General features: G+C 39.8%; 1 protein-coding gene across 1 annotated transcript in view; it reads right to left on the bottom strand.

Moving 5' to 3' along the window:
* The window catches only part of HMCN2 (hemicentin 2), a 207,712-nt gene that overhangs the window by 128,640 nt on the left and 60,107 nt on the right, over positions 1–18,965 (bottom strand). Inside the window, exons 16-21 of the mRNA XM_063432432.1 lie at positions 5,284–5,475; positions 4,047–4,142; positions 2,963–3,090; positions 1,986–2,130; positions 1,388–1,500; positions 155–314 (exon numbers count right to left, since the gene is read on the bottom strand). Of these exons, the coding sequence (XP_063288502.1) occupies positions 155–314; positions 1,388–1,500; positions 1,986–2,130; positions 2,963–3,090; positions 4,047–4,142; positions 5,284–5,475 (834 nt within the window). The remainder of the gene's footprint in view (positions 1–154; positions 315–1,387; positions 1,501–1,985; positions 2,131–2,962; positions 3,091–4,046; positions 4,143–5,283; positions 5,476–18,965) is intronic.

The raw sequence follows: 18,965 nt of genomic DNA, 5'->3' as shown, positions 1-18,965 counted from the left end.
AAATCAAAATTTTCATTGATCTATAAAATAAGTTGGAAAGTGAGTTATAGTCCATTAGGAATCCAGTTACTCAAACCTACATCTTTACAGCAACTGTGATGCTGACGAATGTATATATATTGGCAGTACATATAGCAAACGTAGATACACTTACTATTCACAAAGAGCTGCATTGATCTGCTGGTGGTACCAGCCAGATTGGTGGCTGTGCAGGTATAATGACCACTGTCAGCCCAAGAGGGCAGTGCAATGACAAGGCTTCCATCTTTGTTCACATGGTAATGTGTACTCTCAATGGTCAAAGCACTTTCTCCCTGCCAAGTTATAGAAATTAACGGAAATTATTAAGTGACACAAAAATAGAAAGGGAAAAGCTAAATGGAAAAAACAAATACAAACTAATCTTTAGATATTACTGAAATTAAATATCAGAGAACACAATTCAATTACCTATACTACTACCAAAAATGAATGATAATAAACAATTACTACTAAAAACTCATCATATAATCTCTATACAGATATTGGCACTGAACAATAAAATAGTATCCTATTATATACACTGCAACCACACAGACCCATATCACACCAGGTTATACCCGCCTAGTCAATGTATCTTGAAGTACGCACCTGCATAATTAAACTAACTACACATGTTCAATGAGTAGGCGACCATATGCTTTTACAATACCATGTTTGAATTCCACAAATACAATGTGATGACAATAAAAACGATTTAAAACAATTATATACACTGTAATGTCTTTATTAAAAAAAAAAAAAAAAAAAATTCTGCTAAATATTGACATAAATAAAAAGAAATTGTGATGGCAAATCTAATAATTAACAAGACTTGTGCAAAAAATACTTTGGAGCAGTTTGTCCGAATCAAATTCCTTTTAATCCAAACACGAACTAATCAATCCATCCAGGATTTTCCTGTGAAGTCTATAATTATTGCTATTATTTACTATTTAAAGTGAGTGTGTGTGTGTGTGTGTGTGGTGTGGTGTGGTGTGTGTAATATATTAAAGTATTCCTACTTCATAGAGAAAAAGCAGTCTAACACGAGGTGCTACATTTTAAACAACAAATTTCTCAATTAGATTTTTTCCAGGAAACCATACAATGGATTATGCAATATTAGGATACAACAAAATTAGGATACAACAATGATAAAGAAAAGGATATGGAACATTGAGAAAAACAGATTGGAATAAAAAGGCAAGAAGTTAGAAGGAAAGAAAAAAAAGAGAGAAAAGTAATAATTTAAAAAAAATAATAATTAAAAAAGAAAAGAAGAAAATAAATGGGAAGAAGGAACAGTTTTCCCGAAAGGGCCAGGTGACAAAAGACAAGAAGAACAAATGAAAGGAGGTAGAATCACCTTTGCCCATGTGATGGTAGGAAATGGTTGTCCTTTGGCGTGGCATTGCAGGGTAACAGCCCTACCTTCCTGGGTGGTATATTCTGATGGTCCGGGTGTAATGCTGGGAGCCACTGGAGATACAGAAAAAGAGCACGAGTTCTGTCATTTCTACCTAGCTATAAATGATCTTTCTATTACAGTGTAGAGCTCCAATCCATATGGCAGACTGGTCAATATAAGGCTAATAGTCAAAGTCACAATGCTTATGTGGCATTCCTACTCACAAAAAAAATGGACAATGAGATTTAGGTTATTTAAAAAAAAATAAATGTTCAGCCAGAGAAAGGAGATGTACAGGATTTTTATTAAAGTGTACTCTGTCAAAAATTGAATGTGAGTTTCAAATTATAGGCCATTATAGCCCGACTATAAACATTGCTGACTTGGAGAATTGTACTCTTTATTTTTTGTCTCCTAAAAGTTGAATTTCAATTTGAGTTTACTTTGCATTCTCAACAATTCAACTTAAATAAATATTAATCCTGTGAGTTACACAGGATTATCCTAAAACATATTACAAGTTACCCTATGTATGTTATTTATGCCTGTTGCCTACCGTGCACATGAAGAAAGTAGGTGTGATTCGCTGATCCCGCAGCATTCGTCAGCTCACAAACGTACGACCCTGCGTCCTCGCTCAACACTGGCTCTATGTGCAACGCACCTTCATCATCTACTGAGTGGCGCCACTGAAACTGCAGCTGATCAGAGATAGAGATTGCAAAGAATACATTTTAAATAATAATAATAATAATAATTATCTGTTGTTAAAGCAAACCTGTTGTCCTTAGTAATGGAGAGAGTTCAATCAGTTTTTAGATTGTACTGAAAAGGAGAAAAGGAAAACTAATACTTGGACAGTTTTAATGTCACATGTAGTAATGTATGTAGTATGTCACACTAGTAATAAATAAAGTAAAATACTCCTCTCTATGTCACTTCGGGAAGTACTCATTTTGACTGCAGAGTCTGCAAGGCTCATGGATCTCTTATGGGTCACACTCTCCATTTAGATGAGTTTACAATAATATACATATATATCAACAGCCCTTTAGTGTATATTTCTCAACAGCCATCAGGATTCTATCATTCAGCAGTCTTCCAGGTGTTATCACTCAGCAGAACTCCAGAACATATGACTTAGCAGTCATCAAGAATATATATTCCAGCAGGTCTTGAGAAGATGTCTCTCAGCACATCTCCAGAAAACATCTCTCAGTACACCTGCAGAAATTGTCTATTTTCAGTTCTCAAGAGTTCATATTTTAACAGGCCTTCACAATATCTCTCTGCAGTCCTCCAGAGTATGTTTCTTAGAAGACTTGAAGAACATCTTTTGGTAGACCTTGTGAAATATCTCTCAGCAGCCCTCCAGAACATATCATTTAGCAGATCTCCAAAATATAATCTCATGGCAGCTCTCCAGGGTATCTCTCTCAGAGGTCCTCCTGAATATTTTCTTGGCAACATTCCAGAAAACATATCTACCTAGAGTCAAGTAACATAGTTGCCAAATGCTGGATACGTTCTTACCGTATTTAAATCTTTCAGCCAGCGTTGGACAGGACGTGGATTTCCGGCTGTTATGGTACAAGGCAGGGACACTGGATGTCCTTCAGCAACAGTTACCACTGAAGATGCAGCAGCGAGTTGTGGAGGAACTAGCACAGCAAAAAAAGGCATTTCTTAGTCAAAATGTGTTTCTGTAGGGGGAAGGGACGGATTGTATGTTCATGTCAATGAACAACTTTACAAGGATTATTCACTAATCTGACATTCGTGGAGAACGCACAATGGACATTTGACCTGGAAAAATAGCTGTATTGTTTCCATTTTGTCAAATATAGACCTAAAAATGAAATTTCCCTTGTCAGTTCTCCACGATTTGCAGTTTAGTAAATAACTATGTAAGTCAATATAAGTTCGTTAAGCCAAAATAGACAAATGCAATTTTCTCCAACTAAGGTATTTTTCAAACTCGGTTATTTTTATCTGAGATTTGCTTTTCGATTGTCAGTTCTTCAAATTTCAGATCAAATAAATAAATCTATACAGTGTTTTGGGAGGCTGGATCACATGACCACATATCATGTGGTCATGACGTGTCGTCGCTAATTTTGTGCCTTAGAATAAACGCTACATTCTATTGAATGAATATATAAATGCAGGGTTGGTTCGCCTGTTAGTATCGGTTTTACAAAATATAAACTGTTCCTAGGAGCCATTAATTCTGTTAATAAGTGTTTAATAAAAAAACACTGGTTTTGGTAAGGGGGTAATTGGCAAAATCTGCTATGAATAGTAATCGATTTGAAAAAATGTTGTGGAAGCCATTGTATGTGATATACTCACACAGGGATTTTTACCAAAGTGATAATTGTCAGGAATTCAAAGTGAATGTCAAATTTAAGTTCAAAACAGCCAGACGTGAAGGTTAGTTGACTTGGAGAATTTTCTAGTTTGGCTACACTAACTTATTTTAACCCCAATAAAGTGAGTTGTACATAACTGAAATTTGTCTGTACATATAAAGCACTTAGAATATTTACAGGTGCAAGTTTCATTACCAACCAAACCACAGATCTAATAAAAAAATATATATTTATGTGTGACCTACCAAGGCCAGTAACACTAAGCAGTATCTCAGCTTGGACCCAGCCATAAGGATTCCTTGCCTCGCACACGTAGACTCCAGCATCATCAGGCTTTGCAACTGTAAAAGATATTAGAAATCGCTTTTAAAAACAAGTTCATGTAGACACTGCAAGGCCCCAGGGTCAGCATCATGAAGGAGGAAAACATGATTACATCACACGCATTCTTCAGAGCTGTGATCGTCTCCTTTGCTGTGTAAGCGAGCAAGACAAAGACATGCAAAAATTACAGCATCCTTAGACTCTGGAACCGTGTCTAGTGTAGATTGATGAAGTGTTACTGTTTGATCCGGAAGACATATAAATCCCTGAAGGACAGAACTGCAGGTGGGGTGAGCTAGACATGTCATGAATCACTGAGCAAGTAACACCACGCAAATGATATATAAGGAAACTGTAACTGCAACGGTTCTGTTTTCATTTTTGATTCATATCTTCATCAAGTATGTTTGAGTATTGTCTTTCCTAATAGTAAAACACAGTCTAATTCACTAAACATCCCATTCCTTGCACATTCTATACTAGAAGCCTGTTTTAGGATAGAACTAAATACAGAGTGAATTTTTATATGTCATTTTTTTTCAGACTTTACAAACTGACATTTGATGAATATAAGGAATAAGTTAAACGTAATATAAAAAATCCAGGTGATTGTACCCCTTTAGAGGGGCACTTCAGATAGTTTGACACCTCTTCAATCTTTACATTGTACATTGTAAAAATATGCACACAAAAAAAAAAACAGCTGTTGCATTTGCAGGCAGGGCCGGCGGAAAGGATTTTTGGCTACACAGGTGAAGATGCATTTTGCACCCCATTCCCCATACAAGGGAGTGTAAGACAACATAACGGGGGATACAATACAATACACTAAAGGGTAAATTCAAAAGGGGGTTTACGAGACACCGTGACTATTTGTCTGCAGCTTTTTCAAGCCCTCCCCCTTTTCCCATACTCCAATCAGAGTGCTGAAGTGCTTTAGATAGTGTAGTGCTCTTTTAACACACCACAACTTACTGTTTAGATAAATATACATACAAAGGTATACTAGATTCATAGAATGAAAATAATTGGGCTTTTTTAATTTTGAGCTAAATTGAAAAACACTTTCATCTCTACACAGGGCTAAAAGTGAGATGTTTCATTTGCCTATTTTTCCAGCCCTGGTCACTATGTCACTATACTGTTCGGATGTCATACCTTTAATGTGGACTGTGTTCACTCCGGGGCTGTTGATGATCTCTGTAGTTTCGGACGGCTCCACAGGACCCTCGTCTAGCTTGGCCCAGGTAACGTGTGGCGTGGGAGTCCCTTCTGCACTGCAAGTTAGCAATACAGTTTCCCCAACCTCCACTTCAACATCATGGGGAAAGTCTGTGAACTGCGGTGGAGCTAGAAATAAAAAAGGTTGTGGAGGGGAGGATCAATTGGAAGAACTGCAAATCACATACCCAAGAAAAGAAAAAAACATGGGGTCATTAACTAAATATCAAAATAGAAACATTTTGCCAAAAACAGTTGCTCTGAAAAACTATCCGACTCGGATATAGTCACAACTGATTTTTCCTATTCGTATTTCAGTTGCCTACAATTCGTAGTTTTGTGAATACACCCCACAGAAGTGTTACAATTCTAACAACTTAAATGAAATCCTGATTAAAATCAATTACAGTGATCTCTATGATAACTTGGCTTGAACAAAGTGTGCAGTAATGAATTAATCGGTGAGTTACAGCGCTTGGATAATAAACCATGGGGTGTGCAATACACTAGCGAAGGGTCGTGGAAATTGGAGCTCAAAAACAAAGAAAGCTTTCTGTAGGCAACTGGGGAGTTGAATCACGTCCATTCTACTTGTTTGAGCAAGATGATAACAAATCCTCTATAAACAATCACATCAGATATAACGGGAATTGGAGACATGTTAGGATGAGGCATTCAGTATTTAGGTGTTTTGTATCCTGTAACCATGTTTCTAAATTCAGGACTTATGGGGTTCATTCACTAAACAGCAAATTTCACAATACTCCAACCCAGGTAACATCATCGCTTGTTTTTATGGCGGTTCAATCGCCATAATTCCTTGTTTAATAAAGAACCACCTTGATTAAATCTTGATGGAAAACATACAAACAGCAAGCTGAGGAATGTTTCAAATTTTTTTTTAAATTTAATAATAATAATAATAATAATAATAAGCTGCTGTGTATTACAATCAGTTTGCATAACTCAGTTGCTTGAATCTAAATTTTACAAGTCAGTTGACATCTCGCCGCCATGCAGTATTTAGTTGATAAACTCCCCTTAGCGTAAATACCATAATTATGCCCCAAACAAAAAGGTTGGCAGAGTCAGACCACAGGGTATATGAACATTTGAAAAATGGCACACTACAAGTTTGAGCAGGAAAACCTTTTGTAATTTCAGATAATAACAATTATTGTAATAAGGAGTAGATAATTGAAGCAAATAACAAGGAACTCCTAACTTAACAACATGCTACAATTTACCATTGTTTGCAGACAATAAACTCATACCGCTCAAGTCCCTTGCTAAAGAGTTCCTATTTTTCATTTTGGTCGTGACTTACTACATTTTTGACTTGGGTATCTTTTGTGTGTTCTTGCAAGTAACTGCAGTTGTCTGTAGTTTAGTAACATTACAGCTGAATTTACTAAAGTACTGAATTTACCCACTTGGTGCAAATTTCTGATGTTCTTCGTAACACAAAAATTCCACTAAGTTGTGTCGAACTCTGTACCCAATTTACATTAATCATTATTAATTATTATTATCATTATTGGCGACTTTGGCCTTACGTTGGACTCACAGGGCCACATTTATGTGATATTTTATCGACTTGGCACTGAACCTGGAATATGTTCTAATTGAATCTTTACAAAGTTCCAAATTGAATTTCATTAAACCCAGCATGGCCAGAATGGCTAGGAGTTTCAATGTCCAGTTCAGATCAGTTTCAGCTGAGTTCTCATAGAGAATACAAGACCCAATATTTTGTTATAATCTAAAAGGGAAGAGGATAAAACACAATAATGGGCTCCATTCGTATTACATACTGAGAAGCAGATCATTCCTGTAATAGCCATTGCTGGCTGCTCTTTATTCCCTGTGCTCCCTGGTGACATGAATGAATGAAAGTTAGATTACAGTTCATTTCTTCACCAGCAAAAGAGTCTGTGATGCAGGAATTTTTCTAAAAAGCGCGAAGCCAAATTTAGAATCTCCCCAGATCCTCCATTCATTTACACATGGATGAGATCTTACGGGGAAACATCAGAGAATAACATCTCAGTATAGGTCGGAGCTGCTCATTACAGGACTGGTAGCAGAAAAGGTCCAACATGAGACGGCACAATATATTCTAGTTCAAACTCTGAGTGGACTTTTTATAGTGATAATATCTCAGTTTCCCATAACATTTCCAATTAAGAAACTGCAAGTTAAAATGGAATTATATTATTTCAGCTTTATTTAGTGTAGTGTTCAGTTAGGAGATAGAGTGACAAGTTAGCAGCTAGAAGTTAGTTAGTGGTTAGGAATTAGAGATTGGATTTTAGGAATTGGAGATAAGGGAAATAAGGGGTTAGGGAAAGGTTCACCCTTAGCAGGGGTAAGTGGGGTCTATGCCCTAGACTCAGCTCTTTTTAAGACCCTGCAGCCAGATTGTAGGCAAATCTAGCTCTGGCTCCCGTAGGCACTGTAACATAGACCAGCAAGGCCCACAGAGGATCAATTGGTGATCCGCAGTAACAACATGATCAGCAAGCAGTACTGGATTTCATATTACACAATAGAGAGCCAAAAGAGATTTTCTCAGCAGTCTTAGCTACTCCAGTTAGGTGCCTGTCATTCCCCAATAACCATATCATTGGAATTAGGGGTTTAGGCGCTGTAATAAAGGCTTAAGTGTCTGGCATTGAAGTCAACATTTAGGTGTTAGAATTTGGATTTAGGGATTAGGAGGTGGTGTTAAGATTTATTGGTTAATGGTTAGATTTATGGTTTAGGTGTTGCGGTTAGAGGTGTAGTACGTACCCGTTTTGGAGCTCCCCGATCATTTCACAAGCTGCATACTATCCATGCAATTCTATTTGGATATATTTGCGCCAACTTTAAAACAGTGTGACTCTAAGTGGTGATTCAGTCGGCACGAACAAGCAAACAAAGGACCCGTATTCGGCATTTGGCCGGAATTCGCGTCTTTAGGTGCTCCAAGGTGACGCCAACCAGTAGTGTTAGGGCCCTGGCTAAATAAAGCCAGGTCTTTCTGTAGGAAGTTACCCTGTTGGGGTTCTTGAGTTCCCAAGAGTGCGCTTTATTGTAGTTTATTGTAGTTTTTGGATTTCTTGTTACGGACTTTGGCTTGTTTAACTGCCTCTCCGCTCTCTGTGTTCCTGCCTTTGGCTTGTTCATCGTTTGTCCTGTTTAATCCTAGGCTTGACCTCAGCTTCTTCTTAAACTATTCTATATGTTAACTCCGGCCACTCTAATAACCGGTAATAGGTGGTATAAACTGCAAGATATACAAAACCACCAGCAAATCTTTACATGATGGAGATCAGATCTGTGCACTGTTCACAATCACCCTGTGTTCACTTCTGTGCAAATAAATAAGTACAAACTGTCATTCAAGTTTATACAAATGACAATTATGTTATTTCAGATGGGTTTTTCTGAAATCAGCGAAAATGTATTGTGCCAGATATGAGTCATTGCACCAAAATCTATAACAGTTTTGTTTATATAATTGTAGATAACAATGATGTCATGAAGTTATGACATCATTCCACCAGAGCACCTGGCAGGCTTTTGTCCACAAGGGTGTGATAATGTCCATCAAACACTTCCAGTTGTATTTTGACACCTTAATGCACAAACAAAAAAAATCAAGTAAATCTTTCTTAACAATTTATTAAATGATGCGTTGATAGTGAAATGATAAAAAAAAAAGCTGGGAAAAAGGTAAACCCCCAGAGTTCTAGTTAATATCCTCAAAACCAAAACATCATTAGCCAGTTTCATTTATCATAACACTATTCCGTGTGTACTGAGAATAAAGAAATGATCACCACTCCAAACCATCCGTTGATTCTAGACCATATGGTATCTGGGTTCAGAATGGTCTCATAGGTCTCATAAGTCGGTACATTTTCATGACTTGGTGTCTGGGTAGTATGAGCCCCTATTAGAAAACTGCAATATGTCAAAGCACATAAACCTAATTATAAGGACTTGCAATGTCCACTGTCCACCTTTTGTCTCTTCATTCGCGCAGAAAAACTTCAGTCTAGTTCCCACTGTAGCAACAGAATTTCACTGTAAAACACAAGAATGGAAGATCGTGCAACCAAGTTTGGAGTCCTAGGCCACCCTCTCCATCTACCAACTACATTCTCACAGGCCCTTATCACGTCATATTTTACCCTAGTCCATGTTATCCAAACTATATCCCAAACACAAAGGGATGCAGCTGTAACCTAACACAAGAGAAAAACATAACAGTGTAATATGGTTTAAAAATGTACCAACACACTGAATCAGAATACATTATATTTTTTGTGGGGGGGCGGGGAGGGGGGCTACTGGGAAGGCCCCTTGGGTAAACTGCTACTGATTTCAACACCTGCTAAATATTTTTGGTGATGCGAACACTATTTGTAGATACATTTGTTTGTCCATGTGATCCAATGTTTGGGACTGGCTGGCTGTCATTTTGTTTTTGGTTTTTAAAAGAGGAACATTTATATTGTAGCACTTTTATTGTAATATTAGTCTGTTCTTGTGATGGGATTTTATTTTTGCTGGATCATTTTAATCTTTGTAATATATTTAATAATTTATGCAGGATTCGGGGGAGAAAGGGGGGTTAACTACACGCCACATAAGTAAACAGTTTAATGACAAAGTGAGTTTTAATTCAAAACATATTTAAAATACTGACCAATTGAAAATTCGAAACAAAAATATAAACGATTTGTTATTCGAACATAGTTGTACAGCAACATTACTACTAGTGTTGTTACAACCATGGAGAACCAAAACAGATGTCGAAAAAAAAAAATCCCCTTTTTTTTCTTATTCACAAATTCTCGGAAATGAAGAATTAAAAAAAAAAAAAAAAAAAAAAGCTTATTTTTTTCTTCTTTTGACCGATTTACTTGCAGTTTGGATTTGGTTGGATTCACACATGTCTAAGAAGTTAAACACAGCGTGGGAAAAATAAACATTTGTCCTTGAAAAGGAATATTTTACATTAGCGAGGTTAATTATATTGTTAAAATAGTTTAGGTTCCCTTGAAATGAATTGGGAATGGAACAAGCCATCCTAGGAGTTTCCTTTCATTTTTGGACGCTTTAAAAAGGTTAACCTCTAAACTGCAAAAAAGTCAATAGCAAAACCGCAATGCTTTGTAATGATGGATCTTTAGTATGTGAGGGGTTACAATAAGAGAAGCTTGGGGCAAAGCTTATTCATTTCCTATAATTATTTTCAAAGGAAGAAACACTGATGTTAGAATCGGTTACTGTTGCTAAGGAATTAGCCCAATTAACCTCATTGAAGCTTTAGATAACATGCCCAAACAATGACCATACACCACTCTGGTGTCTTCATCCATAAAGTCCTAAACTGGTACCAGTCAAGGACTCAGAACAGTCCTGGAGTATGGTGTAAACCACAAATAGCTAACATTGGCACTCCAAATGTTTGGGAACTACATGCCCCATAATGCACAGAAAATCATGGGATCTTTCACTTACAAGCAAACCTTTCAGTGTCATGGCTTGCCATCAGTGCTGTAGATCAAAGCTGAGTTTGCCCCCAATGACTGCCAAAGAGAGAAAATAGGAGAAAAACAGACTCACAACGCAAGCGTTGACAGGAGTGTTTTTAGACTTTAAAATATGGGGGTGCTAACAAAAATGGGCATGTTACAAATGAAAAAATGTTACGTTACCTGAAATATATATACTCCCAAGTATAAGCACATATATACTGCCAGAAACAAGCACATACTTCCAGACGCAGATACATACTCCTAGACACACACACATACATTCTTCCAGACACATTCAGATACACACTCTATGACACAGGCACACACAAATTTAGCTACTATATATATATATTTACAACACATTATTTTAACCTCCCTTTAGTTTGTACTGTCTTTTGGCTGGAGGATGGTGACTTCAATCATGTCTCGGAACTTCCTTTTACCCCATGAGACATCCTCATATCTTTGAGAAGGGGAAATCATCCTCATAGTACTGCCACACATGTGTGTAAGGCAGGGGAGACAACCTGCAGCAGTCCAGATATTGTGAACTACATCTCCCCTGATGCCTTGCCTGCATTATGGTTGTAGAACCCATTTGAGAGATGTAGTCCACAACATATAAACCTATGATACCGCACTCAAACTGGCTTAAGAGAAATATATATAAGTACGTGTAATCACACGAACAAGCAGAGCATTGATCGAAGGGAGCATTGGATCCCGAGCGCGCAGCCCGAGTACCCCACCGACTTCAACAGAGAGACCCTCTATCTCGGACCACAGTGCAGAGAGGATTTGACTGGAGAACTATATTGAAGAAGCACCAGAATCCTAAACAGGAGCCTTTGTGCCCAGAGGCTCGAATAAGCCACAACTCTTTACCCTTTGCAAGATTGAAATCAGCAGAGAATATTGGTGAGATCTACCCATATATTATTAATACAGGACATGTATATGGTGTGTACACACTAGGACTGTAAATATTTTTCATTTTTTCATTTTTTTCCCTTCTGTGTATTTTTTCATTTTTTACCTTTTTATTTTTTCACTTAATATATGGTCTCCTTGCCAGGAATAAATCTGCTCCTTATTGTATGGAGGACTCTCAGCTACACAGTGCAATTAAGCACCATTATGACTGATATTGTCGGACTCTATTGGGGCTTTTATTTATGTTTGGTGTTTTTGGGATGACCACAGGAGTTATAGTGGTATGGGGTGTATAAAACGAATTGTATATATCACAGTAGCTTAAGTCATTATCTGTTAAGACATGGCAATGGAATGAAAATCAAGCATTTTTCTTAACGAATATTCGTGTGATTACACGTACTTATATATATTTCTCTTAAGCCAGTTTGAGTGCTGTATCATAGGTTTATATGTATATACGTTTTGAGGTAGTTGGAGTGGGCTACCTAGATATCCAGCACCTATTTGGATGGAAGAGTGCCAGTACACATCTTTGATTTTTGGATGTAGTCCACAACGTCTGGCATGCTGTCGGCTGCATACCCCTGGTCTAAGGGAGTTATTAAGTTGATATACTTCTATCTCCCCATACGGACCACATAGCACTTACTGGCCAATAGGTTTGCAATAGGAAAACCATTGGGAGTGCTATAGTAGAATATAGGGATGCATTTCTCCTCCCGAGAACTCTGTAGGTCTGCGATGGGTGCATGAGTGAATGGCAAACTGGATTTTTGCCTATTGTGGCAAATTATGTCTATATCTCCAGTATTCTAATTTAGAACATTGTGCAGATAATAGCACTTCCTGCATAGTTTGCCAGCTTTGACCCCATTCCCATTCTGCAATGAATGTTCAATTGTGTGCTTTTAATGAAAGCATGCATCACATTAACCTAATTAACATTATTAGTTTGATCAGTGGAAGGGATCATGAAAAGAAATTCACTATATTTGCTTTTAAAAATGTACATATGTAGAGGGCGGAGCCTGACTACAGAGCAGACCAGACGTGTGCTGCATGAGCTCCTGTGTCTGGCACACCAAACTCGACGGCAAAGCCGATTTAAAAACCGGCAGAGCTGCAAAACCTTACCCAGCTTGTTCCTGACATGCCGGCGGTCTCGGGCATACCTCTCGCGGGCCTCTCCTCCGCTGGCAAACCCAACTCGAGGCTTTGCGGCCTACCAGTAACTGGGCCAAGGAGAGACGGCCGCTCTCCCACAGCCCTAACTGGAGGTGACACTCGACTAAAGAGGTCCCCCTCCCCCCCCTTTGGACCGGTGGGGGTCATCCCGGTCCTACCCAGCAAGTGCAGAGTACGCAGGCGGCGGACACCTACCGCATGGAACAACAGGCTGACTCAGACCACCAGCAGCCAGGATCCCACGGGGTGCCCAAGATGGCGGACACACACGCCTCGCACACAGCAACAAGCCAAGTGGAGCGAACACTCCAACGCATTGACAAGCTATTTGCCCTATTTTGGGTCAAGCTGGAGAAGCGAACACAACTCACACAGACCAAGTCAAGGGGGAACCCAGAGGGGCCCAAGCACTAACACTGAAGGCTCCCAAACGGGCGCAAAACCTACCCTGCAAACCACCAAGTCCAGGACCGGCCCACGCAAGCCGAGGACCACAGGGGTGCATACCCCGCAGCGAACATCAAGAGAGTGTAAAAAAATCCGCCGCAAGCGACGAACATGCAACAGATCCCTCCACCACCCACGTGGCAAACAGGACTCGGACCTTCTGGGACATAGGGCCTGGAACCCGAAGTCGCCAGTCCTTTACCCGGCCCGCAGTCAACAAGAGGGTGAGTGCTGCCCCTACCGCACCTCGACCCTGGAGAAGCCAAAAGCCTGCAGCAAAAGCATACCTGAAATGGGCATCGACTAAATCAAACACCGGACTGCTTACTTGGGGATGGCCGCCGGCTGGACTGGACACTGAGAGCCACACAGCGCCTATAGAACTCAGTGATCGCCCCCCCCCCCCTACTTTATTGCCTCCTATGTGCTGTGCAGTATGCCAACAACCCTTTACTGTCTTGCTTACATGTGTATTAACGGTAAGTCAGCCACACTGCAACCCTAGGCATCTTCCCACGTATTGTTGCAGCCTCAGAATATACACCTAGACCCACTGTTTAGCATAAGTACTATGCCTTTGCAAATAAGCACTTGCGTCTTATAACAGATACCCTAGCAAAAGTATTTTAGCATGGTTAGACATCGCCTGTATAAATGCACCCTGACAACATAACTATCTGGTATAGCTTGCTATATAAATAATGAAAAATGTACCCTCCTAGCCTGTTAACTTGATAGGAAGACGTACCAACCCAACATGTTACCAGTCATGTCAATTCACTCATTGTACTCATGATTTTTGCTATTGTGTATCGCTTTAATTAACAACCTGACATAATCTACATTATATTAACATATAAAAATGTGCCGGCAATCCTACTGCTTCAATTGTTACGCTTGAAAATGTGCTCGAGGAATGCTGTTGGGGCACCAAGAGCTTGTATGTTATGCCATTCAAAGCACAATAAAAATACAGAATAAAAAAAAAAAAAATGTACATATGTAAAATCTCACAAAGCACACAAAATGATACCATGTGTCTCACTTCCTATCCAGAGCATTATTCGTCCAGATCTGTTAATGGTCTGCAGTCCATGCTCCTCTAAAGGTAACAGGAGCGAAGATTGAAGGTACAGATAATACACATTTTTTCGCAAAAATTCCAAAATGGACATTGGTTCTTTAAAAATAAACACAATAGGGGGGCGGAGCCAGCACCCGAGCTAACCGGCTGCATTTTCAGACAGCTCCGTGTGGCACGCTTTATTAACTTGCCCGGAGCCATAATCCACGCACCCACCGGACCCCTAATCTGGCTCACAGCTCACTGACGGTATGGGAAAGAAGAGCAAGAAGCAGAGAGCGGATTCGGGCACGGGATTCGGAGATATAGGGGCCTTTCTCCTAGCCGCGTCGCAGCCTGCAGACTCCAAGATGGCGCCCAAGATCTATGCCTCACAATCCTCGGACGAGGATAGCTACCTTGCAGAGCCTGCACCGCTGACCCGCGCACCACAACAGAGACCTATAGACATGGGGGACGCTGCTCCAGCCACCAAGGCTGATATCAAAGCACTGGTGAAGGACATTCAGGCCATGTTCCAAGCGGACATGGCACTGGTAAGGGCAGAAGTAGCCACACTCACCAATAAAGTGGCAAACGTGGAGGTGGGCCTGGGGGACACTAAACTAGCGCAAAGTGCCACAGACGCGGCGCTGAGCTTACTCCGCAAGCAATACGCGGACCAACAAGCCCAACTGGCTGGAATGGAGGACCGGTACAAAGCAAGAAACCTGCGGGTCCGTGGAGTGCCGGAGACACTCACCAGCACGGAATTGCCGCACTTTTGCCTACGGCTTATAGTCACATTGCTTACACCACGACAAGCAAAGTTGATAACAATAGACTCTTGTTTCAGACTCACCAGGGCGGCCTCCACACCACGCGAAGGAGCCAGTGACGTACTGATTAAATTTATACGGGACTCTTAGAGGGGCATGATTATGGGGACTATAAGAGGCTCCCCCACGGTGGAGTTTGAAGGGGCACAACTGACGTTCTATAAAGACTTCTCCAGGCACACCATGATGTGGAGGAAGTCCTTTCGCCCGATTACCCAGCTACTTTGGGACCAAACTATCCCCTACAAATGGGGCCCACAAAGACTACATGCAGAAAAGGCGGGCGAAACATATAAGCTATCCCACGCATCTGATATACCAGCCTTCCTGCAGGCAATCGGCCTTCCAGCGCTAACAACACAGCAACAGACTCGTCCAACATGGACTGTAGCGGAGATCACCCCTTTTGTGCCTAGAAAAGAGGCTCCGAAATCCACAGCCCTACCAACCTGAAGCAGCAGCAAAGCTGGGCCCACACGCCCTTTACCTGTTGCACATAACAAGAGACATACCTGACCAGTTCCACGTTTATAATTTCCAAAACTGTTGCTGTTGGTTTATGTTTTTATTTGTGTTATTTGTGTTTTTATTTTCTTTTTTTTGTCTCCGTAAGTCTTCGAATACTACGTATTAAGCCACTGTTACCCCCTCACTACACCCAGAGTGCGTAACGCAGCTTGAAACTTACCGCTCACTACCGCACTCTCCGTTAGCAACTTAGTCAACCACACCCAGCTACGACATACACACCTACCTGAGCTCACCTAACTAAGGTCCCACGCTCAACACACTCACATATAGAGGTGCCTTAATCCCGCCTACAAGACATACCCCGACACTAAGCAAGCAGGCGCGTAAAGCTACACAAAGCCTTTCATACACTTTATTTAAAAAAAAAAAGAGGCCGACAATTTTCGGAGACGATGTATACTGAACTGTGAAAACCCATCCTGTATGACTTTTTATTGTCTCCCTTTTCTATTCTGTACCCGTAAATTTTATGCCTCAATAAAAGAAAGATTGAAAAAAATAAAATAAACACAATAAACCAAAGGCAATAGTCTGGTCAAAAGAAATCTTAGACAGCCACAAAAGATAACCAATCTAAAGGTCATTACTTATCCAGAAACCATTTTTTATCTGGGTCAGATTACCATAACCGGTATATACATTGAATGTATACACTACATAGACCTGCACTATGTCTGCAAACACCAGGAGTTACTGTACAGAGTTGAAACTGACATTGCCCAGTTATCTAAAGATCTAAAAACGTCTGAGAAGTTAATCATTAGGCAGCTGGATAATGACACATTGCCGGTGGAATTTCTGGAAACAGGAAGGTACAAGGCTGAAATGTGGGGAAAAGCTTAGCTGAAACATGACATTAAGAAGTAAGGAGTTTGAAAATGTCTTGAAAAATGAAATGCTTCCTCTGGGTTGCGGGGATCAAAAATAAAGCCTCTAGCGGCATAGCCAAGTGACAAATTATATCGGAGTTAAACTCCATGGGTTACGTGAGTTCTCTGCAGGCAGCCAACATGTCTATTCGCATAATTTAATCACAACTTGAAAACAATGGCAGGAGAAATTACAATCACAATGTAGCAGTGTATAGTGTTTATTATCCATTGTTGGTCTCCATGGCAGTCGCTGCAAGCAAGGGAAATCTGAGTATATAACGGAATACAATAATGTCTGCTCTCTTATTCGTGATGGCAGACAGAATGTTACCTTTCAGATGTAACGATAGAGGTTTATTCACTAAACAAGAACCGGAGGTAAACGACAAAACCACATTTCCGGATATAAGCCAAGACTGAGCTGTGAAAATTCCACTAATTTCAGAAAATTAAAATTCACTTTTCGATTCCCCACAATTCACTGTTAAGGAATAAACCATCATGACTCCGGTAGTATCTTGCCTACGTAAAAACAGAACCACTGGCTTTGTCAAGGAACAGATGTATAGCCAAAATATTTAAGGCCTATGTTCAGAAAAACAGATCTGTTTTGTCAGTTTCTTTGCTGATCAAGACAGAGGATCAGGAAATAATAAAAATTTAAAAAGAAATAAAAATGGTGTGTGTGTGTTTAAATGGTTAAACCCTTTGGCAACCGTTTTTCCTATAAGTGATATGTACAAACAAATTATTTAATAGCTTACTTAGACACAGCTGCATCTTTTTCAGCATATGTTTATATTCCACACACTTCAAATGTGTCAAGAGGTCTTTAAATCCTCGATGAGTTATTAATGTTTCTGTCTGAGAGATCTACAGCTCCCTTTTCTTGTCCTAAATGGGACAATAATGTCTTTGTCCCCCAAGGCATCTCTTTTTTCTTTCATCATGATCCAGCATGTCTACTATTACAGGTTGTAAAGATTTTTCCAGCTGTAGCTTTCCTGGACAAGACATGGTTACAAGGCTGAGACATGTATTACTGACAGAGGGCTTTCTGTAAATTATTGCCGTGATTGCGCATTGGTGCAGTGAATGCAGAAACCTAGCTGCATTTCAGCAACGTGGCTGAGAGGAAACAGATAAATAGAAAGCCATCCTGCAAAAAAAGAAAACTAACAAGGATTTATCTTATTGCGTATAGTTATTTGCTAAAATGAAGAGTACTAGGGAAAGGAATCAAGTAGAACTGCCATAAGCAGTAATGGTGATGCCCAAAGATGGACCGGAAGGGTGGACCGACAAATAGATGGATTGATTGATGAAAGGATTGATGGAAGAATGGACAGATAATACCATGTCACCTACGTGGAGGCAGTCCCTGAGTATTGTGTAGTTTTTAATACAAGTTCCCCTCTCACTGTCCATTTTCCCAACTGATCTCTAATAATAGTTGTGGTGCTTATGGTATGGTCCCTCTGTTATTGTGCCTCCGATGTTGTGACTCTGGTGTTCCCTACATGCTTCTGTGCACAACTAACTTCATGTATGGGTACGGTCCACATTTGGTCACGGCATGTCATCAGTGCTGTTGGACACTTTGCTCCTTCCGTTTGAGATTGTACTCCATGGACACGCTTAGTTTGCAATCTTTTATAATAATGTATCCATTTTTGCTTTATGTTCAATCCGGGGTATGTTGCAGAACCCTAGTTATCTTTCCGGTTGTTACATATTCTTTTTCTGGATCATACATACCTCCAGTTTCTGATATATTCAGATTTTCATCAAACACCAAAATCAGATCTTTCTGGTACAGTGAGCACCTATCGATTACTGCTGAGATCTTGCCACTGATTTCAAAGACACTTTCACCACCAGATGCAATGTAAACACGACATAACTAACTGCGCACTCCGACATTTGGAAGGTGCACTTCCCCATTGTTCCTTCTCATTTCCTACAAATTCACCGTGTATGTCATCTCTCATCTAATTTCTCCTTTATCCTCTCCCAATAATCATAAGATCAATTCAAATGAAACCCTTTTCACATCACTCCACTCTTGTCAACTGCTTTCTCATATAGTTTGTTTTATTTTGCCTCTACTTTTCTTTTCAACACCTTTTTTTTTTTTAAAAACAGTTTAACAAAAAAAAACACAATTAAAGTGACGTCATGGCTGCTCAGAACAGAGCTCACTGCCCCCACT

Source organism: Pelobates fuscus, chromosome 9 (assembly GCF_036172605.1).
Source record: "Pelobates fuscus isolate aPelFus1 chromosome 9, aPelFus1.pri, whole genome shotgun sequence".
In the NCBI taxonomy this organism is placed as follows: domain Eukaryota; kingdom Metazoa; phylum Chordata; class Amphibia; order Anura; family Pelobatidae; genus Pelobates; species Pelobates fuscus.
The sequence above is the reverse complement of the archived record's forward strand: the minus strand, read 5'-3'. Positions and strand labels throughout refer to the sequence as shown.